Source organism: Xenopus laevis, chromosome 5L, assembly GCF_017654675.1.
Source record: "Xenopus laevis strain J_2021 chromosome 5L, Xenopus_laevis_v10.1, whole genome shotgun sequence".
NCBI classification, from domain to species: domain Eukaryota; kingdom Metazoa; phylum Chordata; class Amphibia; order Anura; family Pipidae; genus Xenopus; species Xenopus laevis.
Window position 1 is genome coordinate 77,701,954 of NC_054379.1, and position 24,738 is coordinate 77,726,691.

At 38.5% G+C, this 24,738-nt stretch overlaps 1 protein-coding gene across 1 annotated transcript in view; it reads right to left on the minus strand.

Moving 5' to 3' along the window:
- Positions 1 to 23,821: 23,821 nt before the first annotated feature.
- Positions 23,822 to 24,738, minus strand: part of rfx6.L (regulatory factor X6 L homeolog) — a 35,570-nt gene continuing 34,653 nt past the window's right edge. The window contains 1 exon segment of the mRNA NM_001202422.2: positions 23,822 to 24,710. Coding sequence (NP_001189351.1) covers positions 24,529 to 24,710 — 182 coding nt within the window. The 3' untranslated portion in view covers positions 23,822 to 24,528.

A 24,738-nucleotide genomic window follows, 5' to 3' on the forward strand; every position in this document is an offset into this window, starting at 1 on the left:
GCTATGACAGTGTTGTAAATGACTGCAGTTTACAAAAGTGTGTACTCCAATAAATACAATGTTGAAACAAAGATGTGTGGCTGAAGTTAAAATGAAAAACTATTATTTCAATGTACAGTATAGTAATAGATGTCATTAGATTATGCCTAAATTAATTGCTAACCATTTAAAATGATAAAGTTCATCTCTCTTGCTGGCCATTTGTTCACACACAAAGCAAGGGATTTTCTCCATCTATTGACACAAAATCTGTGTATCTATACATTACTCTGGTAGGTCTTTGGTGTCAGTAGATGAAGAGGTCCCATAAACAAATGTTTATACAGACTTTATGACAATGAACCAATCTTGCTTTAATTATATCAAGATGAGTTCCTGACTAGACTGCAAAAGTTCAAGAGATCAATATATACATTAATGGGATATGTTATCCGGAAACCTGTTATCCAAAAAGCTCCAAATTAGGGAAAGCCTGTCTCCGCTCACTCAATTTTATCCAAACAACCCACATTTTTAAAAATTATTCCCTTTTTCTCTGTAATAATAAAACAGTACCTTGTACTTAATTCTAAATAAAATATAATTAATAACTATTGGAAGCAACACCAGCCTATTGGTTTATTTAATGTTTACATGATTTTCTAGTAGACTTAAGGTATCCAAATTATGGAAAGATCTGCTATCTGGAAAACCCCAGGTCCTGAGCATTTTGTATAACAGGTCCCATACCTGTATACAAAATAAAAGTACCTGCACTCCAATCCCTTCTGGTTTGTGGTGGGTGCTGGGTCAAGTTTATGACATACAATCTTCAAAATGGATCCTTGATAAAGGCCCTAATGTGGGCCGAAACGTTGGACACGTGAGTGATGATTTAATAAAATTCACTTTGATTGAATCATTTGGAGTGTGGATCCATTTTGAAGATTTTATATATGTATATACTATATATGTGTGTGTGTGTGTGTGTGTGTAAATTCATTTTTGTAGGGGCTTTGCTTCCCATTAAAAAAGTTATCGACATTGTTCGCATGCACTGTAGCACCGTACCATCCAAAGGAACATCTGTTTCAGTAATAGTAAGAGTGCTTGACATTGCACAGTAGCTAATGTATTCTCCTGCTGATACTTCCCAACAGAGATATTTTAAGAGCAAAAAGACATTAACAAAATGAAACATGTTTATATGTTAAATAGATTCATGGTATAATATCAGAAATAGAGCGATTTTGCCACATTAAAGCTTGTTGAAGATACCATTATTTTGTTGCCAGTGTCAATGAATAGATTGCGGAAAAAGTTAAGCCTTTTAAAGATATTCCTTCCTAAGGCTTGAATGGAAAGCGCCATACGCCTAAAAAAAAGTCTTACCTTTCATGACATTTTCAAACATTTCTTTCTATAACATGTTCAGTGAATGCATGTTATTAATTCTGCTCCTATTGTATTTAAAACAGACTCCTTTACTAACATAGGCACCTGTACTCAGAGTAAGCTATAACAGAATGGATTTTTGAGTATTCTAACTGCATTAGATCTATAAAAACTATGTGCTGATTTACTGCTATAGATTACTAGCCAGGAACATTTTTGCACTTGTGTTCATAATATCAAGGTAGAATTGAGGGGGTGTTTAAGAAAGACCACAGCAACAAAATGTAATCACCGGACTTTTGTATACACAAACTGTACACTCGTGAAACAATATTGCAGAAAGAAGGATTCCAGGCAGTTTAATCTAGTTTTGAATATGTGGTTTAAAGTAAAAAAAAATAATATGTAATGTTGCGTTGAACTGGTAAAGTGTTTGTGTTTGCTTCAGAAATACAACTACAGTTTATATAATCAAGCTACTGTGTAGCCATGGGGGCAGCCATTCAAATCTGAAAAAGGAGAAAAGACACAACATACACATCTGACAATAGATAAGCTCTATAGTATACAGTGGGATTCCTCAGAACTTATCCGTTTTCTACTGTGCATTCTGTGCTTGAATGGTTACCACCATGGCTATACAGCAGCTTGTTATGGTCCTATATATATATATATATATATATATATATATATATATATATATATATATATATATATATATATATATATATATATATATATATATATACAAGAAAGTAGCAGCGCACTCCAAGGTCTTCTTTTAGTTAAAATTAATATTTATTAAGTTAGTGGCATAAAAAATCGACGTTTCGGCTCCTATCTAGAGCCTTTCTCAAGATTAAATAAGCCAAAAAATACACACAGTTAAATAACCCACATTTACTCCTCCCCTCGTGCAACACCCCACACCCATTAATCTTCACAGTAGATTAACCCTGTATAAAAACGATAGGCAAATTGTAAATAAAGGCAACGAGTTGATACAAAATACATATGTTACAAGGATATAAACCAACATTAGTATCTGCAACAATGTATAAATATCTGCAACAATGTATAAATTTCACAGAATAAGGATTGGATACTTTCTATCTAGGATTCAAAAAACAGCTCAAAGAACATTGTTCATTCAAGCCCTTAGGTACAAGCGTGTCCAACCTTTTGATCCAATATGCTTCTCTTTGGAGAAGCAATTGTGATCTGTTGCCACCTCTTCTTGGCTCCGGTATATGGTCAATACCTATAAATTTAAACGTGGGTAGTCTGTGGCCCTTCTCTAGAAAATGTTTTGCCACAGGTTTTACAGTTTTCCCGTCCCTAAATGCCGTACTTATGGCTGACCTGTGACCATCCATACGGATTCTCAAAGTTAAGTCTGTCTTACCTATATAGGATAGCCCACAGGGACAGGTGACCATATATACCACATGTGTGGTGGTACAAGTAATCCGATGTTTAATCTTTATTTTTTGGCCAGTTTGTGGGTGATGAAAAAATTCACTAGGTGCCATATGTCTACAAGATATACAACTTGGGCACCTAAAGCATCCTAATTTACCTGATGGTAGCCACGTCGACTGTTGACGTTGGTAACTCTTCACTGGATCAGTAATGACTAATTTGTCCCTCAGATTTTGTCCCCTAGTATAGGCCATCATGGGGGGTTCAGGGCATAATTTAGCTAATCCTTTGTCCGCTGTGATAATAGGCCATCTCTCTCTAACTAGTCGACTAATGTGTCCAGAGGCTGTATTAAATCTCGTGACAAAGGTCATTCTCCCCTCTCCGGATTTCTTATATGGTGTTCGTACTCTCTCACGAGCCCGATCCAGAGCACTTTGTAAAACTTTCACCTCATAGCCACGAGCCTTAAACCTATCCCACATTTCTTTAACCTGAAGTTCACACCTCTCACCATCCGAGTTATTACGCAACACGCGACAAAACTGTGAGACTGGTAGTGATCGTTTCAGTGTGGGCGGGTGACAGCTTGAACTATGCAATAGAGTATTCCTGTCCGTAGTTTTTCGGAACAAGGAATATTGTAATCTATTACCCTCTCGCCAAACCTCCAAGTCCAAGAATTGGACTCTCCATTCATGACACACTGCTGTAAATCTAATCGGAGATGTCAACCCATTGAGGTAATTAATCATAGTTTCAAAAGACAAACTGTCACCGTCCCACACAATGAAGATATCGTCGATGAACCTCTTATAACAAAGCAATTGGCCCCCGAATTGTTTCATGATGTTCTCCTCCTCATAATAGTGCATATAAAGGTTGGCGTATACAGGGGCCATGGATGCCCCCATCGCCGTACCTGTCCTCTGCAAATAAAATCGTTTCTCAAATCGAAAGTAGTTCATTTTCAAGCATAATTCAAGGAGTGACACCACAAAATGAATGGGGGGACCAATATACTCACTGTTTTGCCTCAGGGCACAATCCACCGCTTCAATGCCCTCCATGTGGGGAATGCTGGTATAGAGGCTCGCCACATCAACTGTGGCCAGACAAATACTCCTGTCAATAGGGAGATTCAAATCTTTAATACATTCTATAAAGTGTGGCGTATCTCTGAGATATGAACCTGTCATTTGAACCATGGGTTGCAAGACTCGATCAAGGAACATACCTAAAGGGTGTAGTAAACTATCACAGGCTGAAACTATTGGCCGACCAGGTGGAGGATTCAGTCCCTTGTGGACCTTCGGCAATGTATATAATATAGGGCATTTCGGGAAAGGTTGTATTAAAAATGCTCTTTCCTGTCTAGAAATCCACCCCTCTGTGTAAGCCTCTTCTATTGCCACATCCACACGTCGCTTAAAGCCCACACCAGGATCAAAGGTTAAACATTCATAAGTTTTGCCATCATGTAATTGTAATAGAATTTCTTTCTGATAATCACTATAATTCAGTAGCACTATACCACCGCCTTTATCGGCAGGTCGTATAACGATATTGTTATCACTACTTAGTGATTGTATGGCTAATTTCTCCACCTTAGATAAATTACATGCCTTGTTTACAGCACACTTAGACAATTCAACAACATCCTTTTCGATTGCTGATTTAAATAGTTTAATGGCAGGATTCTCTGTGTTTGGACAAAAGGTACTTTTTAGGCGAAGATCGCCCCCCTCAGCAAACGAATCCTCCCCATCCTTGAAAAAGTCTTTCAAATCCAATAGGCGAATAAATTTAAACAGTTCAATTTCAAATTGGAAAGAGTCAAAAGTCAAGGTTGGTACATAAGAAAGCCCCTTACTTAATAGCGACAGCTCACCAGGTGTTAATGAATGGGACGATAAATTAAAGATAGGAATATTTATTTCTTTGGCTGACGTCCTCTTCGCACCCCTCCTGATCGGGTATCTATGCCTCTGCCTCTTGCGGAACCCGAGGGTGGGAGCGTCGCCGCTAGCGGGGTATCTAAAAAATGCTCCGGTAAATTATGGGGAGTTGTATTAGCATTTGCATCTGCACCCTCTGTGCCACTTCCCCCCGGATAAGCATTAATACCCCGCTGGCTATCATCCCCTTCCGATTCACCGGAGCTGTTATCCACCGTATTCCTAGGTTTTACTAGACGTGATCTAGGGGCCCGTCTGTACCGTGGCATATTATCTCTCATCCCTGTTAGCCACATATAGACACGATGCTGTGTGTAATCCTCCTTGACTCTACGTAACTTCTCACGTTTAAATCTGAGTAAGTCATTTTTATATTGATCAACACGTGCATTTACCTTATTAAGTGTTTCTTGAGAAGATTCTAGGGCGATGGTCTCATGGTGTTCCGACTCATAAGCCAACCTTTCCTTGCGGACTCTGGCTAACTCGATGGAAACTTCACCGATTGCCAAAATCATTAGATCTAACGAACACCTGTTCAGCACGCCCACCCATTTCTTACAAAACTCTGGGTTCGTGCGTCCAATTGTCGGAACATTTCGGATCCGAAATCCTCTCGGTATATGTTTATCCCGGTAATAGTCGGACAAGAATAGTCCGTGAAGATCCAGGTCTGTCTCCCGTTGTCGCATCCTTGTGAGCTCATCACACACATCCTTAAGCGTATTATTAGAGGGGAGATCAGATTGAGAGGATTGCCAGAGGACTTGTTCCGCTTCCTGTTCGGTTACATGCCAGACATCGGCTAAACCGGTTGGTAATATAAAGCCTTCGGCCATGATGCCGTTGCGGTAAGATGTTAGAGTCTCTTGTCGGTTACTTTAAGGCCGCTTCAAAATGTTATAAATCTTCTAGGTTTTATTAAATTTACGTCCTCCGTAGCAAGGGTGCTGGACTAAACAGTGCCTCCCATTGCACCAACCTGTACACCTCTCCACAGTCCGCACTCCTCAAATTCTTCAAACTTTTCAACCTTGCCTGGGTGCTGCTCCTGGGGTTCAGCAAAACATACAAGAAAGTAGCAGCGCACTCCAAGGTCTTCTTTTAGTTAAAATTAATATTTATTAAGTTAGTGGCATAAAAAATCGACGTTTCGGCTCCTATCTAGAGCCTTTCTCAAGATTAAATAAGCCAAAAAATACACACAGTTAAATAACCCACATTTACTCCTCCCCTCGTGCAACACCCCACACCCATTAATCTTCACAGTAGATTAACCCTGTATAAAAACGATAGGCAAATTGTAAATAAAGGCAACGAGTTGATACAAAATACATATGTTACAAGGATATAAACCAACATTAGTATCTGCAACAATGTATAAATATCTGCAACAATGTATAAATTTCACAGAATAAGGATTGGATACTTTCTATCTAGGATTCAAAAAACAGCTCAAAGAACATTGTTCATTCAAGCCCTTAGGTACAAGCGTGTCCAACCTTTTGATCCAATATGCTTCTCTTTGGAGAAGCAATTGTGATCTGTTGCCACCTCTTCTTGGCTCCGGTATATGGTCAATACCTATAAATTTAAACGTGGGTAGTCTGTGGCCCTTCTCTAGAAAATGTTTTGCCACAGGTTTTACAGTTTTCCCGTCCCTAAATGCCGTACTTATGGCTGACCTGTGACCATCCATACGGATTCTCAAAGTTAAGTCTGTCTTACCTATATAGGATAGCCCACAGGGACAGGTGACCATATATACCACATGTGTGGTGGTACAAGTAATCCGATGTTTAATCTTTATTTTTTGGCCAGTTTCCAAAGAGAAGCATATTGGATCAAAAGGTTGGACACGCTTGTACCTAAGGGCTTGAATGAACAATGTTCTTTGAGCTGTTTTTTGAATCCTAGATAGAAAGTATCCAATCCTTATTCTGTGAAATTTATACATTGTTGCAGATATTTATACATTGTTGCAGATACTAATGTTGGTTTATATCCTTGTAACATATGTATTTTGTATCAACTCGTTGCCTTTATTTACAATTTGCCTATCGTTTTTATACAGGGTTAATCTACTGTGAAGATTAATGGGTGTGGGGTGTTGCACGAGGGGAGGAGTAAATGTGGGTTATTTAACTGTGTGTATTTTTTGGCTTATTTAATCTTGAGAAAGGCTCTAGATAGGAGCCGAAACGTCGATTTTTTATGCCACTAACTTAATAAATATTAATTTTAACTAAAAGAAGACCTTGGAGTGCGCTGCTACTTTCTTGTATGTTTTGCTGAACCCCAGGAGCAGCACCCAGGCAAGGTTGAAAAGTTTGAAGAATTTGAGGAGTGCGGACTGTGGAGAGGTGTACAGGTTGGTGCAATGGGAGGCACTGTTTAGTCCAGCACCCTTGCTACGGAGGACGTAAATTTAATAAAACCTAGAAGATTTATAACATTTTGAAGCGGCCTTAAAGTAACCGACAAGAGACTCTAACATCTTACCGCAACGGCATCATGGCCGAAGGCTTTATATTACCAACCGGTTTAGCCGATGTCTGGCATGTAACCGAACAGGAAGCGGAACAAGTCCTCTGGCAATCCTCTCAATCTGATCTCCCCTCTAATAATACGCTTAAGGATGTGTGTGATGAGCTCACAAGGATGCGACAACGGGAGACAGACCTGGATCTTCACGGACTATTCTTGTCCGACTATTACCGGGATAAACATATACCGAGAGGATTTCGGATCCGAAATGTTCCGACAATTGGACGCACGAACCCAGAGTTTTGTAAGAAATGGGTGGGCGTGCTGAACAGGTGTTCGTTAGATCTAATGATTTTGGCAATCGGTGAAGTTTCCATCGAGTTAGCCAGAGTCCGCAAGGAAAGGTTGGCTTATGAGTCGGAACACCATGAGACCATCGCCCTAGAATCTTCTCAAGAAACACTTAATAAGGTAAATGCACGTGTTGATCAATATAAAAATGACTTACTCAGATTTAAACGTGAGAAGTTACGTAGAGTCAAGGAGGATTACACACAGCATCGTGTCTATATGTGGCTAACAGGGATGAGAGATAATATGCCACGGTACAGACGGGCCCCTAGATCACGTCTAGTAAAACCTAGGAATACGGTGGATAACAGCTCCGGTGAATCGGAAGGGGATGATAGCCAGCGGGGTATTAATGCTTATCCGGGGGGAAGTGGCACAGAGGGTGCAGATGCAAATGCTAATACAACTCCCCATAATTTACCGGAGCATTTTTTAGATACCCCGCTAGCGGCGACGCTCCCACCCTCGGGTTCCGCAAGAGGCAGAGGCATAGATACCCGATCAGGAGGGGTGCGAAGAGGACGTCAGCCAAAGAAATAAATATTCCTATCTTTAATTTATCGTCCCATTCATTAACACCTGGTGAGCTGTCGCTATTAAGTAAGGGGCTTTCTTATGTACCAACCTTGACTTTTGACTCTTTCCAATTTGAAATTGAACTGTTTAAATTTATTCGCCTATTGGATTTGAAAGACTTTTTCAAGGATGGGGAGGATTCGTTTGCTGAGGGGGGCGATCTTCGCCTAAAAAGTACCTTTTGTCCAAACACAGAGAATCCTGCCATTAAACTATTTAAATCAGCAATCGAAAAGGATGTTGTTGAATTGTCTAAGTGTGCTGTAAACAAGGCATGTAATTTATCTAAGGTGGAGAAATTAGCCATACAATCACTAAGTAGTGATAACAATATCGTTATACGACCTGCCGATAAAGGCGGTGGTATAGTGCTACTGAATTATAGTGATTATCAGAAAGAAATTCTATTACAATTACATGATGGCAAAACTTATGAATGTTTAACCTTTGATCCTGGTGTGGGCTTTAAGCGACGTGTGGATGTGGCAATAGAAGAGGCTTACACAGAGGGGTGGATTTCTAGACAGGAAAGAGCATTTTTAATACAACCTTTCCCGAAATGCCCTATATTATATACATTGCCGAAGGTCCACAAGGGACTGAATCCTCCACCTGGTCGGCCAATAGTTTCAGCCTGTGATAGTTTACTACACCCTTTAGGTATGTTCCTTGATCGAGTCTTGCAACCCATGGTTCAAATGACAGGTTCATATCTCAGAGATACGCCACACTTTATAGAATGTATTAAAGATTTGAATCTCCCTATTGACAGGAGTATTTGTCTGGCCACAGTTGATGTGGCGAGCCTCTATACCAGCATTCCCCACATGGAGGGCATTGAAGCGGTGGATTGTGCCCTGAGGCAAAACAGTGAGTATATTGGTCCCCCCATTCATTTTGTGGTGTCACTCCTTGAATTATGCTTGAAAATGAACTACTTTCGATTTGAGAAACGATTTTATTTGCAGAGGACAGGTACGGCGATGGGGGCATCCATGGCCCCTGTATACGCCAACCTTTATATGCACTATTATGAGGAGGAGAACATCATGAAACAATTCGGGGGCCAATTGCTTTGTTATAAGAGGTTCATCGACGATATCTTCATTGTGTGGGACGGTGACAGTTTGTCTTTTGAAACTATGATTAATTACCTCAATGGGTTGACATCTCCGATTAGATTTACAGCAGTGTGTCATGAATGGAGAGTCCAATTCTTGGACTTGGAGGTTTGGCGAGAGGGTAATAGATTACAATATTCCTTGTTCCGAAAAACTACGGACAGGAATACTCTATTGCATAGTTCAAGCTGTCACCCGCCCACACTGAAACGATCACTACCAGTCTCACAGTTTTGTCGCGTGTTGCGTAATAACTCGGATGGTGAGAGGTGTGAACTTCAGGTTAAAGAAATGTGGGATAGGTTTAAGGCTCGTGGCTATGAGGTGAAAGTTTTACAAAGTGCTCTGGATCGGGCTCGTGAGAGAGTACGAACACCATATAAGAAATCCGGAGAGGGGAGAATGACCTTTGTCACGAGATTTAATACAGCCTCTGGACACATTAGTCGACTAGTTAGAGAGAGATGGCCTATTATCACAGCGGACAAAGGATTAGCTAAATTATGCCCTGAACCCCCCATGATGGCCTATACTAGGGGACAAAATCTGAGGGACAAATTAGTCATTACTGATCCAGTGAAGAGTTACCAACGTCAACAGTCGACGTGGCTACCATCAGGTAAATTAGGATGCTTTAGGTGCCCAAGTTGTATATCTTGTAGACATATGGCACCTAGTGAATTTTTTCATCACCCACAAACTGGCCAAAAAATAAAGATTAAACATCGGATTACTTGTACCACCACACATGTGGTATATATGGTCACCTGTCCCTGTGGGCTATCCTATATAGGTAAGACAGACTTAACTTTGAGAATCCGTATGGATGGTCACAGGTCAGCCATAAGTACGGCATTTAGGGACGGGAAAACTGTAAAACCTGTGGCAAAACATTTTCTAGAGAAGGGCCACAGACTACCCACGTTTAAATTTATAGGTATTGACCATATACCGGAGCCAAGAAGAGGTGGCAACAGATCACAATTGCTTCTCCAAAGAGAAGCATATTGGATCAAAAGGTTGGACACGCTTGTACCTAAGGGCTTGAATGAACAATGTTCTTTGAGCTGTTTTTTGAATCCTAGATAGAAAGTATCCAATCCTTATTCTGTGAAATTTATACATTGTTGCAGATATTTATACATTGTTGCAGATACTAATGTTGGTTTATATCCTTGTAACATATGTATTTTGTATCAACTCGTTGCCTTTATTTACAATTTGCCTATCGTTTTTATACAGGGTTAATCTACTGTGAAGATTAATGGGTGTGGGGTGTTGCACGAGGGGAGGAGTAAATGTGGGTTATTTAACTGTGTGTATTTTTTGGCTTATTTAATCTTGAGAAAGGCTCTAGATAGGAGCCGAAACGTCGATTTTTTATGCCACTAACTTAATAAATATTAATTTTAACTAAAAGAAGACCTTGGAGTGCGCTGCTACTTTCTTGTATGTTTTGCTGAACCCCAGGAGCAGCACCCAGGCAAGGTTGAAAAGTTTGAAGAATTTGAGGAGTGCGGACTGTGGAGAGGTATATATATATATATATATATATATATATATATATATATATATAACACCAGTTTTACCAGTGCAGCATAACACTACATTTCATTCCTTTGAAACACTTTCATTTTTGGTGTTACTGTCACGGGAAAACATGTTTTTTTTTCAAAACGCATCATTTAATAGTGCTGCTACAACCGAATTATGAAATTAAATCCAACAGACTTTTATATTAAATTATGAAATTTGGCATATATATATATATATACATATATATATATAACACCAGTTTTACCAGTGCAGCATAACACTACATTTCATTCCTTTGTAACACTTTCATTTTTGGTGTTACTGTCACGGGAAAACATGTTTTTTTTTCAAAACGCATCATTTAATAGTGCTGCTACAACCGAATTATGAAATTAAATCCAACAGACTTTTATATTAAATTATGAAATTTGGCATGATGCTAAATATGATGTCCATTTCCCAGGTGCCCCATCCATGTGACTTGTGCCCTGATAAACTTCAGTCACTGCTACACTGCAAGTTGGAGTGATATCACCCACCTCCCTTCTCCCCCAGCAGCCCATCAGCAGCCTATCAACCGAACAATGGTCAGTTAACCAGATAGTAGCTACCTGACACCTCTGTTGAAGGAATTGTTCACATTGGTAAAAACCCTGCTTTTTTCCTGCTTGAGTGCTATCCTCATGTCTCATGTTGAGTTTACTATTAAATGGTTATCCATTTCATGAAAAGTGTTACCCATTGTAAGCTAAAATCCTTTTTTAAAATTCTCCTATGTGAGCCCACCATAAAATATTTTTAATAGGTCCCCTTGCCACAAGTTTTGCATGCAACTTCAGATCTACCAGGTGTTATGTTTTGGGTAGCCGAGGATGAGGAGAGTATAACAGTGCTTTATTAGAAGATTCATGCAACCATTACACTTCAACAGTAACTTAAACTCTAACACTCTCAAGCTGTACGGAAAGTCCTGTGTATGCACAGTACAAGTCCTGTGCACAGTGACACCCACAGATCATTTGTATAAACACCACATAGTCCCCCTATAGTAGGAAAGTATTTGGCAAATGTAATATACAACAATGCATCTTAAAGCAATAATATACATTCTTCACATGACATAGTCCTTGGTCAATGCAGGTAGTTTTCTATATCTCTTATAGGTTCACTTTCTTCAGGCCTATTGCAGTTGGCAGCAGGAGTAGGAAATGTCCTTCATCAAATGGAGCTTCTCCAAAGTCATATCTAACAGGAGCAAGACAACTTGCATTCCATGTGTGTCCATCAGACAGTTCATCAGTTCATATGTGTATGGTCCTCGCTGGCGTCTCACTTCAAGTGGTGTAGTAAATTTAGATTGTCCTTATTTCAGTATTCCTGGTTTCTTAATTCTGACTAAAGATCCAGGCTGAAAGTGTACTTCTCTGGCACCATGTTTTATGTCAGTATAAGCCTTACATTTGGCTTGTTGACGTTTCACAATGTCAGCAGTAGGTGATTTTGTAGGCACAGTATTTTGTGGAAGTTTGATGTCTGCAACATGTAACTTAGTACGCATCTGTCTGCCATGTAATAATTCAGCAGGAGATGATTGGGTTGTTGCATGGCGCATTGCTCTGTAGTTATGTAGGAACTCTGTTGTAAATACTTTCCAAGATTTCCCAGTAAGATTTGCTGTCTGTAGTGCTTCTTTCAGACTTCTGTTGAATCGCATATCGTGGGTAATACACTGAAGATTTCCTATGCACAATATTCTCAGAAAGGATTCAAACTCATATGAGACAAACTGTGGTCCATTGTCTGATATTAACTCCTTTGGATTACCTTCTCTGCTGAAGACTGTAGACAGAAATGTTATCATTGTAGCTGATGTTATATGAGAAACAAATGCAATTTCTGTCCATTTACTGTAATAGTCCATCAAGGTTATAGCAAATCTGCAGTCTCTAGGAGCATCTGTAAATGAACCGACAATATCAATAGCAAGTTTTTCCCATGCTGAATCAGGAAATGGTACTGGTTTGACATCTGGTCTCACCTTAACTTTGTGTACGAAGTTCTTTGCACAGCCCAGTGAAGTGATGCTTTGTGGTGAAATTTTTGATACTGGCTGTGTGGCAGGCACTGATGTTATAGTTATGAGACCATCAACTAATTGTAGGTTTAATGCAGCAAAGAGATCCCTTCCAAATATAGCAGTTCCCCTTATTCACAATGTAAAAGTCACATTTTGCAGTATTTGATTCAAATTGTACAGTCACTTGCAAGCAACCAAGCACAGGGATTAGATCCTTTAAGTAACTGACCAGTTTCAAGGCAGGTGCAACAAGCGGATCTTTTGCAAAGTATTTCAAGAAAATATCCTTTCGTAGTATAGAAACAGCTGAACATGCATCAAGCATCAGGTCAATGGAGTGTCCCTTGTCAGCAGAAGCAGTACTGACACTGACAATGCATATAAACTTGTCTGGAATAAATGTACCAGCTTTATCCCCACTTAATACTGTGACATTTGTAGTAGTGACTTCATGAACATCTTTAGCAGAACTACAGCAGATCTTAGCAAAATGTCCTACTTTTGTGCAGTTGCGGCACCATTTAGCTTTTGCAGGACACTTAACATGATTTGCAATGTGTTGTGTTGAACCACAGCGAAAGCAGTATTTTCTATTTGTATTTGCTGGTTTTGCAGTGTAGGTGAATCCCTTTTCTCAGCACTTTATTTTGCCTGTGACTGTGCATTATTAGACCACAGTGTTGAATTCACAATCTGTACATTCCATGCAGTTCCCTGACTGAGAGTTTTAGCCTCTGCCAGTGCTGTTTCAATTTGTCTAGCAACTGTAATAGCCTTTGCAAGGGTTAAATCCTGCTCCAGGAGCAGTCTCTCTCTAATGCGAGGTGAGTTTGTTTTTTCCACTATTTGGTCTCTTAGCATTTCATCTGTTAGATTCCCAAAGTCACAGGTAACAACCAGCTCTCTAAAAGCTGCTACAAATTGTTCTGTGGATTCGCCATTACGCTGTCCACGTTGGCGGAATTTATATCCTTCAGGAACGACAAAGCAGAAATCTCCCCTTGGTCAACAGCAATAATGTAATTTTCAAACATACAGATCCAAGCAGTAAAAGGTATGGTAGGCTCACCAGGGTTTGGAAGAAAAGGTGCAGGCTGCTGCAGACGTAGAAAAGCCATCCTGTCGCCAATTGTTATGTTTTGGGTAGCCGAGGATGAGTAGAGTATAACAGTGCTTTATTAGCAGATTCATGTAGCCATTACACAACAGTAACAAACTCTAACACTCTCAAGCTGCACAGAAAGTCCTGTGTATGCACAGTACAAGTCCTGTGCACAGTGACACCCACAGGCCATTTGTATAAACATCACACCAGGTGGTCCACATCAGTCTCTATTCTACTGGTCCTCAGCAGCTGCTGGGTGTGCTGTTTCTCTTGCTATGTCCCTGTGACATCATTAAAGGAAAACTATACCCCGAACAATATAGATCTCTATAAAAAGATATTGCATAAACAGCTCATATGTAAAACCCTGCTTCATGTAAATAAACCATTTTCATAATAATATACTTTTTTAGTAGTATGTGTCATGGGGTAATCATAAATAGAAAATTGCCATTTTAAAAAATAAGGGTTGCCCCTCTGGATCGTAGGATTCATGGTCCACACAAACGAACCAAACAAACCATACATGTTAGCTGACATGAGCCAATTAACAATTTGTGTCTTTTGCTTCCACACCTCTTCCTGTTACAGGATCTCTGAGGCAGCACACAGACCATCACAAAATGGTGGCTCAAGGCAAGAGATGTAAAAGGGCAATATTTACTTAAATATATATACCAGTTTGGTAAGATTCTTTAATATGCTACTTAATTTGATGTAAACTATCTGTTGCTTAAGTATTTATTTTGGGGCTATAGTTTTCCTTTAAGGCACTCATCCAAGAGTTTGTCATGCAGAGTATACATATATGTTTGATTCAGATTGTAACTACCCAAGACCTTGCTCAAAATCAATACCATCTGATCATACCATCTGACAACAATCTCAGATTATTTTACAGTCCACTCACATCTACTTTGCACTCCTTCACTGCTGCAACACTAGATGAAGTTAGCAAACTTCTAGCCTGCTCAAAACTTATACCCATACCTTCTCACCTCCTTTACCCAATTTCTGGTACACTCTCTCCTGCACTTACCCACCTATGTAACATTTTCCTTTCTACTGGTACTTTATTCATCTTTTACAAACAAGCACTTATCACTCCTATCCTCAAAAAAAACCCTTCCCCTGATCCCTGCTCTCACACCAACTATCACCCAGTTTCCCTTCTTCCATTCACATCCAAATTGCTGGAAAGACTGGTTTACTAAGGCCTGGCTAGCATCTCACTCACAACTCCCTTTTCAAACCCCTGCAATCTGGCTTCAACCCAACACACTCAACTGAAACTGTACTCACCAAAGTGACCAATAATCTTCTCCTGGCAGAAGATCACTAAAGGTCACTATTCTATACTAGATCTCTCTGCAGCATTTGACGCAGTTGACCACCCACTTCTCCTAGACATTCGTAACACTGCTCTTTCTTGGTTTACATCTTATCGTTCTGACCTTTCTTTTAAAGTTGCTACTTCTTCTTCTAGTACATTCCCTCTCTCTGTTGGAGTTCGTCAAGGCTCTGTCTTAGGCCCTTTGACTCTCATCGGTCTTTTTCACCACACATCCAAACACTCTCAAAATCTAATCGTTTTGAGCTGTAACAACATTGCTTGAATGCAACCATATCTCAGTTCAGATACAACCAAAGAACTTATCCAGTCTCTTATTATGTCCTGCCTACTACAACCTACTTCTTGCAGGTATTCCAAAAAGTCACACTTCACAACATCTGTTCTAAATGCTGCTGCTAGACTCATTCATCTATGTCACTGCTTAACATCTGCTGCTCCTCTATGCATATCCCTCACTGACTCCCATTCTCCTCTAGAATAAAAAAATACTATAACTCACATTCAAGGCCCTTAACAATATAGCCCCTCCCTATATTTCATCTCTAGTCTCAAAATACACCCCTTTGCGCAATCTTCTCTCTGCTTCTGATTTCTGTCTCTCTCTCTGATTCTCTTCTCCTATCATCACTTCAGCCTATTTTCATCTCTCGGGCTTCTGCTTTTCTCTGGAACTCTCTGCTGAACCCACCTGTTTACAGAAGCTTATTCAATGTATCTTAATTGATCAGTCATAAAGGTATTCTAAATCACAAACTTGTTTCTAAAATTACTATGTCTCAGTTGTACCATTACCCTTTAGTTTGCAAACTCTTGCATGTAGGGCCCATTAATCCTATCGTACTTTGTAAAACCTTGTTTGTTATTTACTGTTTGCTCCCTATTTGTTATCTAATGTAAAGCACTGTGGCGCTATATAAATAAATAAATGATGATGATAGAAGAATGATGGGAACAGGGGCAACTAGGGTTGCATTTGTTATAGTGCTGCAACAGGTCAATTTCTTTTATATAACCCAAATGACCCAGGGTCCTGCAACATAATTTCTCAAGCCCACAATGGCTGATAATCTGATGCTTTACAACTGGGCTGTAGAGCTGCATGATCCTAGGTAAACTATATCTTGCTTCAATATAAATAGGTGTGAAAAGATTGCATACATTTTTAGTAATTAAGGTTCAGTTAACCTTCCTTTTTTACTTTTACAGGGCAGGGAAAAGCCATTTCCTTACATGGCACTTGGTACTGAACTAGTTAACAACATTAGCCACAGTCCAGATGATCTTTAGGTCTTTAAAGCCTTCATGAGAAAGCTGTATTGTAGGAGCTAATGCAAAGTTCTAGTTAAATATTGTCCTGCAGTGTGCTTTATACCTTCTGTTGTTTTTACACTAAAGCCTCAGCAAAGGTTGGAGGTGGTATTGACTTAGTAATTAAACTATTTTAACTTCAGGATTTTTGTAATCACTGCATTTAAAGCCATCTGTTATGGTGCAAAGGCAATTTCTGCCAGATGGAACAGAAAAAATATATATATCTTGCAATACTTTTATAGCTCAAATCAATTTTATGCCTTCCGTTATTTCCTATTTAAAAATTCTTTTATAATTTATCATGAAAATGGGTTCGATTTAGCACAATCGATACTAGCTATTTGGATATAAGAAACTTACTCTTTAAAATGTAAATAGAATATGGCATTGAAACAGAACATAAGGAAAATATCCAATAGAACTGGGACTTTGTTAATCCTTTTTAAGGGTTCATCCATCCTAAGGGCAATGCTACATGGTAAGATTTGTCCCCCAGCGATTAAATCTGTGCTACCGATGGCAACAAATCTCCAGTCTTGCCATTGTCCAACATTGAGATTGCCGCAAATAAAACATTTTATTCATAGTAATCTGTTTAAGATGGGAAAATTACCTCCCTTTACATTTTCCCACAATTAAGCCAGATTGCTGCAAGTAATATATTTTACTTCTCAATGTTAGGCAATGACGAAGAATTTTCAGGGAGATCGTCTTCTGTAGTGCAAATTTAACTGCTGGTGAAAAATCTTACATCTGCCATTCCCCTAAAACAGTTTTTTTTTAAAAAACAAAATACAATTCTAAATAGTGTTCCAATATATTGTATATTAATTAAAAACAGTCAACAGCTTTATTATTTGTAAATGTAATAGCAACTGTCAGTAGAGTTATATCTACTCTGTTTTCTGGGGCTCACTCTTTAAAACAAAATACAATTCTTAACAGTGTTCCAATATACTGTATATTAATTAAAAACAGTCAACAGCTTTATTATTTGTAAATGTAATAGCAACTGTCAGTAGAGTTATATCTACTCTGTTTTCTGGGGCTCACTCTTTAAAACAAAATACAATTCTAAACAGTTTTCCAATATACTGTATATTAATTAAAAACAGTCAACAGCTTCATTATTTGTAAATGTAATAGCAACTGTCAGTAGAGTTAATTCTACTCTGTTTTCTGGGGCTCACTCTTAAAACAATGTTTCAGGAGTCAGAAGCAGAAGTGCAGAAAATGTAAATAACCTGGCAGATACTGATATTAACAGCAATTACCTATTTTAATAACTTTCAAATAATAATAATAATGCATAATGAATATATTTTGGAAAGTTGTTTAGTTTTACATTTTATTTTGCTGTGCCAACACAGTTTTTTGATGGAGAATTAGCAAAGGATTAATAAACATGAGTCCCTTTGTATTAAATAAACTGTAAAAGGAAAACTATACCCCCAAACTGAATACTTAAGCAATAGATAGTTTATATCAGATTAAGTGACATATTAAACAATGTTATCAAAATGGTATATATATTTAAGTAAATATTGTCCATTAACATCTCTTGCCTTGAACCACCATTTCGTGATGGTCTGTGTGCTGCCTCAGAGATCACCTGAGCAGAATTGCATGAATGACAATGGATAACTCTTGGATGGGTAACATACCTTTAAATCTCAACATGAAGTATTGACTTCTGAAACCCCAAAGAGCATTAATGCCTCCAGTGACAGGGGTTTGTTATTTAAATATTGTTTACATATTCATCAGAGCTTTATAGAGATTGTTTATGATTCCCATCAGTTCATGCCATAGCGGAGCTTACAATTTAAGGTCCCTTTCACATACACTACAGGTTTGTCAGTAGCCAATTAACCTGACTAGACACAGCTCAGAAACCCATCATGTAACATAATTTAACAATAACTCCCTACAGACAGAAGCACAGCCATAAACAGTAGTGATGAGCGAATCTGTCCTGTTTTGCTTTGCCCAAAAATTCGCTAACAATGAAAAATTTGCAAAACACATTGAACTCCCAAACTTGGCTGCCCTTTTATTAGCCACCAGTGGGATCACCTGACTATAGCTGGGAAGGGTGGGAGCTACAACATGGAGCTGGTCACTGCTCCTGTATAAACTATAACAAACAAGGGAAAGTTGTGCTCACCACTTTTTTTTAAAACAATTAGGCGGGGAAATGAGGCTGTGACCACAAAATACATATAGACAAATTCAAGAGTCCTCTGCACTCAACCCATTATCAATATATTTAAGACAGAGACATTTTGTGCATACTGCTACTAAAAAATACCTTACATTGCACCTCCGCCTAATTTGGGAGTTTTACTTTGAAAGCAGCTAGTAAGTTGCAGGTAAAACTTAGTCCCTTTGTAAAATGTATAATGAAGCAATAGAATTCTTAATGAATCAGATAAAATTGAGCGTAGGACTGGCCAGATATGGGATGACTTTGACGTAGTTGGCCATCTTAAATATATTGCAATATATGGACAAACAATCCCTGTGTTGTTTAAAGGGTAAGGCATTTTTTAGTAGCAGTATGCACAAAATGTCTCTGTCTTAAATATATTGATAATGGGTTGAGTGCAGAGGACTCTTGTATTTGTCTATATGTATTTTGTGGTCACAATGGTTTTAAAAAATAGTGGTGAGCACAACTTTCCCTTGTTTGGGTATGCTAAAGGACCACTTAGGTGTCCAAATACAAAGGGGGAACTGCCTGAGTTACTATACCTAAAATTTAGGGTCCCTACATAAGTAAATCACATTTTGAGTAGGATGCTATAGATTGGTGTTAGTGGCAGATAAATTAAAGATTAAACTGAGGAATCCAGAACAATTACAGTGGTTCCATATTTTTCCTATTCAACATTGTCATGACTGTCAGCTGGCTATACAGCTAAAAACTATAATCCTTCACAATAACTATTGTTTGGTAAGCAGCCAGGGTAACATTTGAATAAAGAGCAAATAAGTGTTTTCAACAAAGTGCTACACAGGAATCCCAATTCACTTTTAGTAGTGTCAGGTGCAAACTGTAAAAAACCCTAGCAGGACGTACTAGTTCCAGCCATGGGAGGCCTTGCCTCCCCAAGCCTTCAGTAATTTGATGTAAGCAGGGTCTGACTCAGTTATCAGGACACCAGGAAAAAAACAATGGGCTCTAGCCCTCATAGGCCTCTTGACCAAGAACCACTCCTGGGAACTGTAGGTGCCCCCCAATCACGGAGCAAGAAACTAAAAGGTATTTGCCACATGCAGGAGGAGTAGCATCTGATTCCTATCACTAAAAAAATTATTAGTTGTCTGAGATATACTTCCCTAAATGAAGTAGTTTGTGAATTCAATGAGTGATTTTTAAAAAATGTCATAGAATGGAGGCATTATATTCTTATTAGATAACAGCTACATAATGGATATATTTTTGCTACTACTGCTGCCAAAATTGGCTTGGGCAGGCATATACTCAAGTGCAAAGCAATAGAGCACAGGAATAATAGTTTCCTTGGGCTTCACCCTAGAACAGCACTTTCCCATCAACACCAGTAAATACATCTATAGCAAAATGTACATCACAGGGATGGGGCAAAGATGTATATTTACACGTAGGCTTTGGCTGGAGTACCTATTGCCTCACTCATAGAAATAGAACAAGGGAGCATTGGTGCTATGTGCAAGAAAACAGGTACAACTGTTTTGTGTGTGGCATTTTAACACAGAAATTTGTGCACAGGCCTTAATAGATACTTAAGTCAAAGAGGCCAATAGTGTTTATGTTTGATAAGGTAGGGCATAGAAAATTAGGTGCAGTTATAGAGATACACATACACATATTTCCTGACTAATTATGCAGTGATAAAATGCTCTTCATAGCACTGTATAACAATAACGTGAATACTGGTACAAGCATGCCATGTGTTCCTTGCCTAACACCTAACACTGGAATACCTAGTATACCTAGTGTTACCTGGAATACCTAGTATTCCAGTGGTTTTAGATAACAGAAGTGCCTTTGTCAGATATATTTGACAATCGATTGTGTCACTGCCAGGTTTTGACCCGAGCACTGCGTCTGAATTTATGGCGATTGGTGCAAAATTCAAATATTTAAAGATACTGTGTTCCTATTCACTTTGCCCAATGTAGGTCTATTTTCTAGGGTTCCTGGTTGTGATTACAGGTCTGTTTAACCTGTTTTTGAACCCTGTCTGTCCCTGACCATCCCTTGTTTGCTGCCTGACCTGACCCTAGCCTGTTTCTGACCATTCTCTCGGATCTCAGTATTCTAACACTATAGAGGAACACTATATATGGGTGTCAGAACTCAGTACAGCTCACCCAACTGAAAAGTTAATCCACATGCAAATTCCATGTTGGGAATAATAGCTCAGACAATCGTTTGTTCTAGTGCAGAAAATTAATTTCTTAAAAGAATTTCATTTTTTTTTTCAAACAGTACCGCCTAATTAATTTATAATAAATCGCCCCTTAATTTATAAATGCACCAATGACATGGTGGAATAGTCCAAAAGGAAGGGGTGCTCACTCATCTGTATGATAACTACATTGTGCATTGCCTCTTACACTTGATGAACATGGATGTCTGTAATTGCTGTCTAGACAAAGGGATTAATGATGACCACATCAGTTTGAGGACTCATAGATGAACCTCCACCTGTCAAGCATAAGTTTACTGATTGGGGCACAGGAGGATAAATAGGCAATGTGCTACATTGTGAGCCATATATCTGTCCATCTTTATTTAAAAATTCAAAACAAAATTAGTTTATGTTAACTTACTTTAATAATGCAGGCTTACAATAATGTCAATAACCTTCGCCGGGCCCCAGTGTAGGATGTGCAACTGTCCCCAAAACCCTCCCCCCATCAGACGTGCACTTTTTTAACAACAATATACATGCACAAAGAAAACCTCATCCATTTTGCTGCTCCAGTGGACCCACAGGGGTCACTGGAGGACAGTGTAGATGATTTATCATCATGGTATTGTGGCAAAATCAGGACTCCATTAACCACCATTATGGAATGAGAAGCTAGCAAAATAAGCCCAAAAACACAGCACATATGTAACACAAAGAAAGATGGAAAAAATTATTATTCTCCCCTGTATTTACCTTGGGTCCCTTCATGCTGAGGAGCTACAGCTTTCAAAATGCTTTGCTAAAAATGCTAATAATAATATTTTGTAGGATACTGGGGCTTGTAGTCAGGGGTGCTTCTCCAATGAGACGAGTTGAGGCTGTCGCCTCAGACATCAGCACCCCACTAGGTACCAGGGGCAGCAAATGCAAATGCTGCTCCTGGTACTTTAAAAGCGAACTTCCAGGGGTGGGGGGGGCAGCAGCAACTGAGGATCGCCCCTGCTTATAGTCCAGAAACCAAAGATTAAGGGGCCAGTGCTTTAGTATGGCACCAAATAATTTCTTGAGAAACTCACACCATTGTGTGATATACAGAGCAGGTATTTACTTCCATACAGCTCAGTGAACACATTATTCCCCCTGTTTCTCCTCTACAACTGGTCTCATAATAAACACATTACACTCACATTTTTTTTTTGTTTCAATAAAAGTCTCCATAAAGACAACTAACTCTATTTACTATTGACATTCATGAGTATTACTTGGACTTCCTGGAACTGATCCAAATACTGCTGGTGTACATACTTACTGTATGTCCCTTATCTGTACACTTCTCCAAATCCACTAAAATATCATGTTTTATTATTTGAAAACCAAGAAATGCAAAACCCTTTTAGATCAATCCTTTCAAATGATGAATTTCTCGTAGTGTCTGTTTTTGCTGTAGCAACCAGAGCATAAGGGCACAATGAACATGTGGTCCATTATTTGTATAAGGATAATAATCAACCAAGCCAACAGGAAGGTGAGTAGGTCTTCCTATTTCATATGCTTGTTATAGTCTTTTATGTGCTCTTTATTTGTATATCCATCTGTGCCATCTTTGTGTTGCAGGAACAAAAATAAAGGAAAGAAAACAAAACATATCACCTATACAAAACCAGGGAATCTTGAAGTTCATGCTAATCGTATGCATCTATTCTTCCTGCACATATAATTTTATTAAATGAGACCTTCATGTTTATATACACTCAGGATGGCGTACAAGTATATAATGGATCTTGCTTCTAACAAAGAATGTTATAATAGGAATAAAGACTGCCCATGTCTAGTCACCCATAGCAACCAATCAGATCAATTTGTTTTCAGCTGATCAGAAAATGCTACCTGTTGATTGGTTGCTGTAAGACGAGACCTGTAGCACACATTGCAACCGCAAACTTATAAAAATATAGATAGCCCTAGCCTATGCAACATTTTTGTTCTTCATATTTTAATGTTTTTTTTAAATATTAGCCTTCCTATTCTGTATTTTTTTTGGCATTCAAAGGTTTCTGGTTGGCAGGGTTTCTGACCCCATCACAAAAAACGAATTGTTTCTATTGAGGCCATTTACTTGTAATCTTAGATGATAAAAATGAAGAACAAGGTAAAATGTTTTAGAAGAACACTGTTTATCTTGTAAAAGCTCATTTTAAGGTAACCTAATCCTCTAGGAATTAAAACGTATTTATATAATTTGTTAATAACTATGGCATTGACATTTTAAAACATTTAATATTTAATGTTAAGAAGCAAGCAATAGGTAGAAGCAGTTTCACTTCTTTAAAAACATTTCTATGAATGTCCCCTTCCAAATGAGTAAAATTCCAGAATAAATGGGATTACTTTTCAACACAAATGCAAAAAACAAGCATATGTGAAGTAATCCATAACAATTTAGCAATTCCTTTGATTGGATTTGTCCAAGATAATAGGGTATGCAAATAGTTCATTAGTTGTGCTGCTTAACTGTACAATCTGTACTCCTTGATACATAATATGAAGTTATGCGTTTGTTTTGTAATAGAACATAAACAATGACATTATCCAGATTCTCATGCATAAATTATCCACATTATCTTATGCATAAAACTTGGAATCATCTGTGTGGAAAAGACAAAATATTCTGGGAACAAATAGCAGTAGCTTTTTAATGAACAAAAAGTGAAATCAATAGAAAGTTTTCTGTTAAGTTGACTTGTAAACGTTTCCATAGGAGGTAGAAAATATAAACCTGACCAATGTCAAGTACAAGATAGTAAACAGGTACTCTCTAAATACAATAAATAGGAGTTATGATACAGTTGTTTAAATAAACATGTTACAAAGGGTAACATACAGAAACAAGATTAAGAAAGATAACACAAATTGATTTAAATTGGAAACAATGCCGTATAAACATGCCAGTCTTAAGGACATAAGGACATAGTCATATAATGTAGGCAGGCATGACTTAGAGCTATCTAAAAAAAAGTGGATCTGTGATTACGCACCCAATTAAATTCCATGTAGGTATCTTGTGGGAATACCACAACTTCAGATCATAACATACGTTTGCTCAGCCCTGGGTTTGAAACGCGGAACATTTAAATATATTTACAATGGTACAATTTCATAGTTGTTGCCATAGAGCACTAAGCCATTAATTATACTTATAGGAGGCTCTGTTTGGTAGTACACCTGGTTTTTATGCAGCCAAAACTTGTCTCCAAGCCTGGGATTAGAGTGACTTGATAACAATCAGTTTTTTCTTGGATGCAGTTTGTGCTTCACTTCATTAAAGAAACTGGCACAGTTTTTAACTTGGAAATCAAAAAAGTCTTTTCCTGCAAGTACAGCGTCCACATTAGCTGTCCAGTGCCAAGTATTTGCTCTTCAAATAGAAGAATTAAGGGGACTTTAGAATTGCCTTCATGTGCTTCTTGATGCAGCTCCCATAAACACTGTATTGATTGGAGGCAACGATGACACTAATTCTCTGACATCACTGGGCTGCCCATGGGAATCCACAGTTTCTTGAGAGATGTACTGGCCTGAAGCTCCATACATACATTGAGAGGTGGATGCTGATATCACACTTGGCATGTTTGATGCTGCACAATGAAAAATAAATTTTTAGCA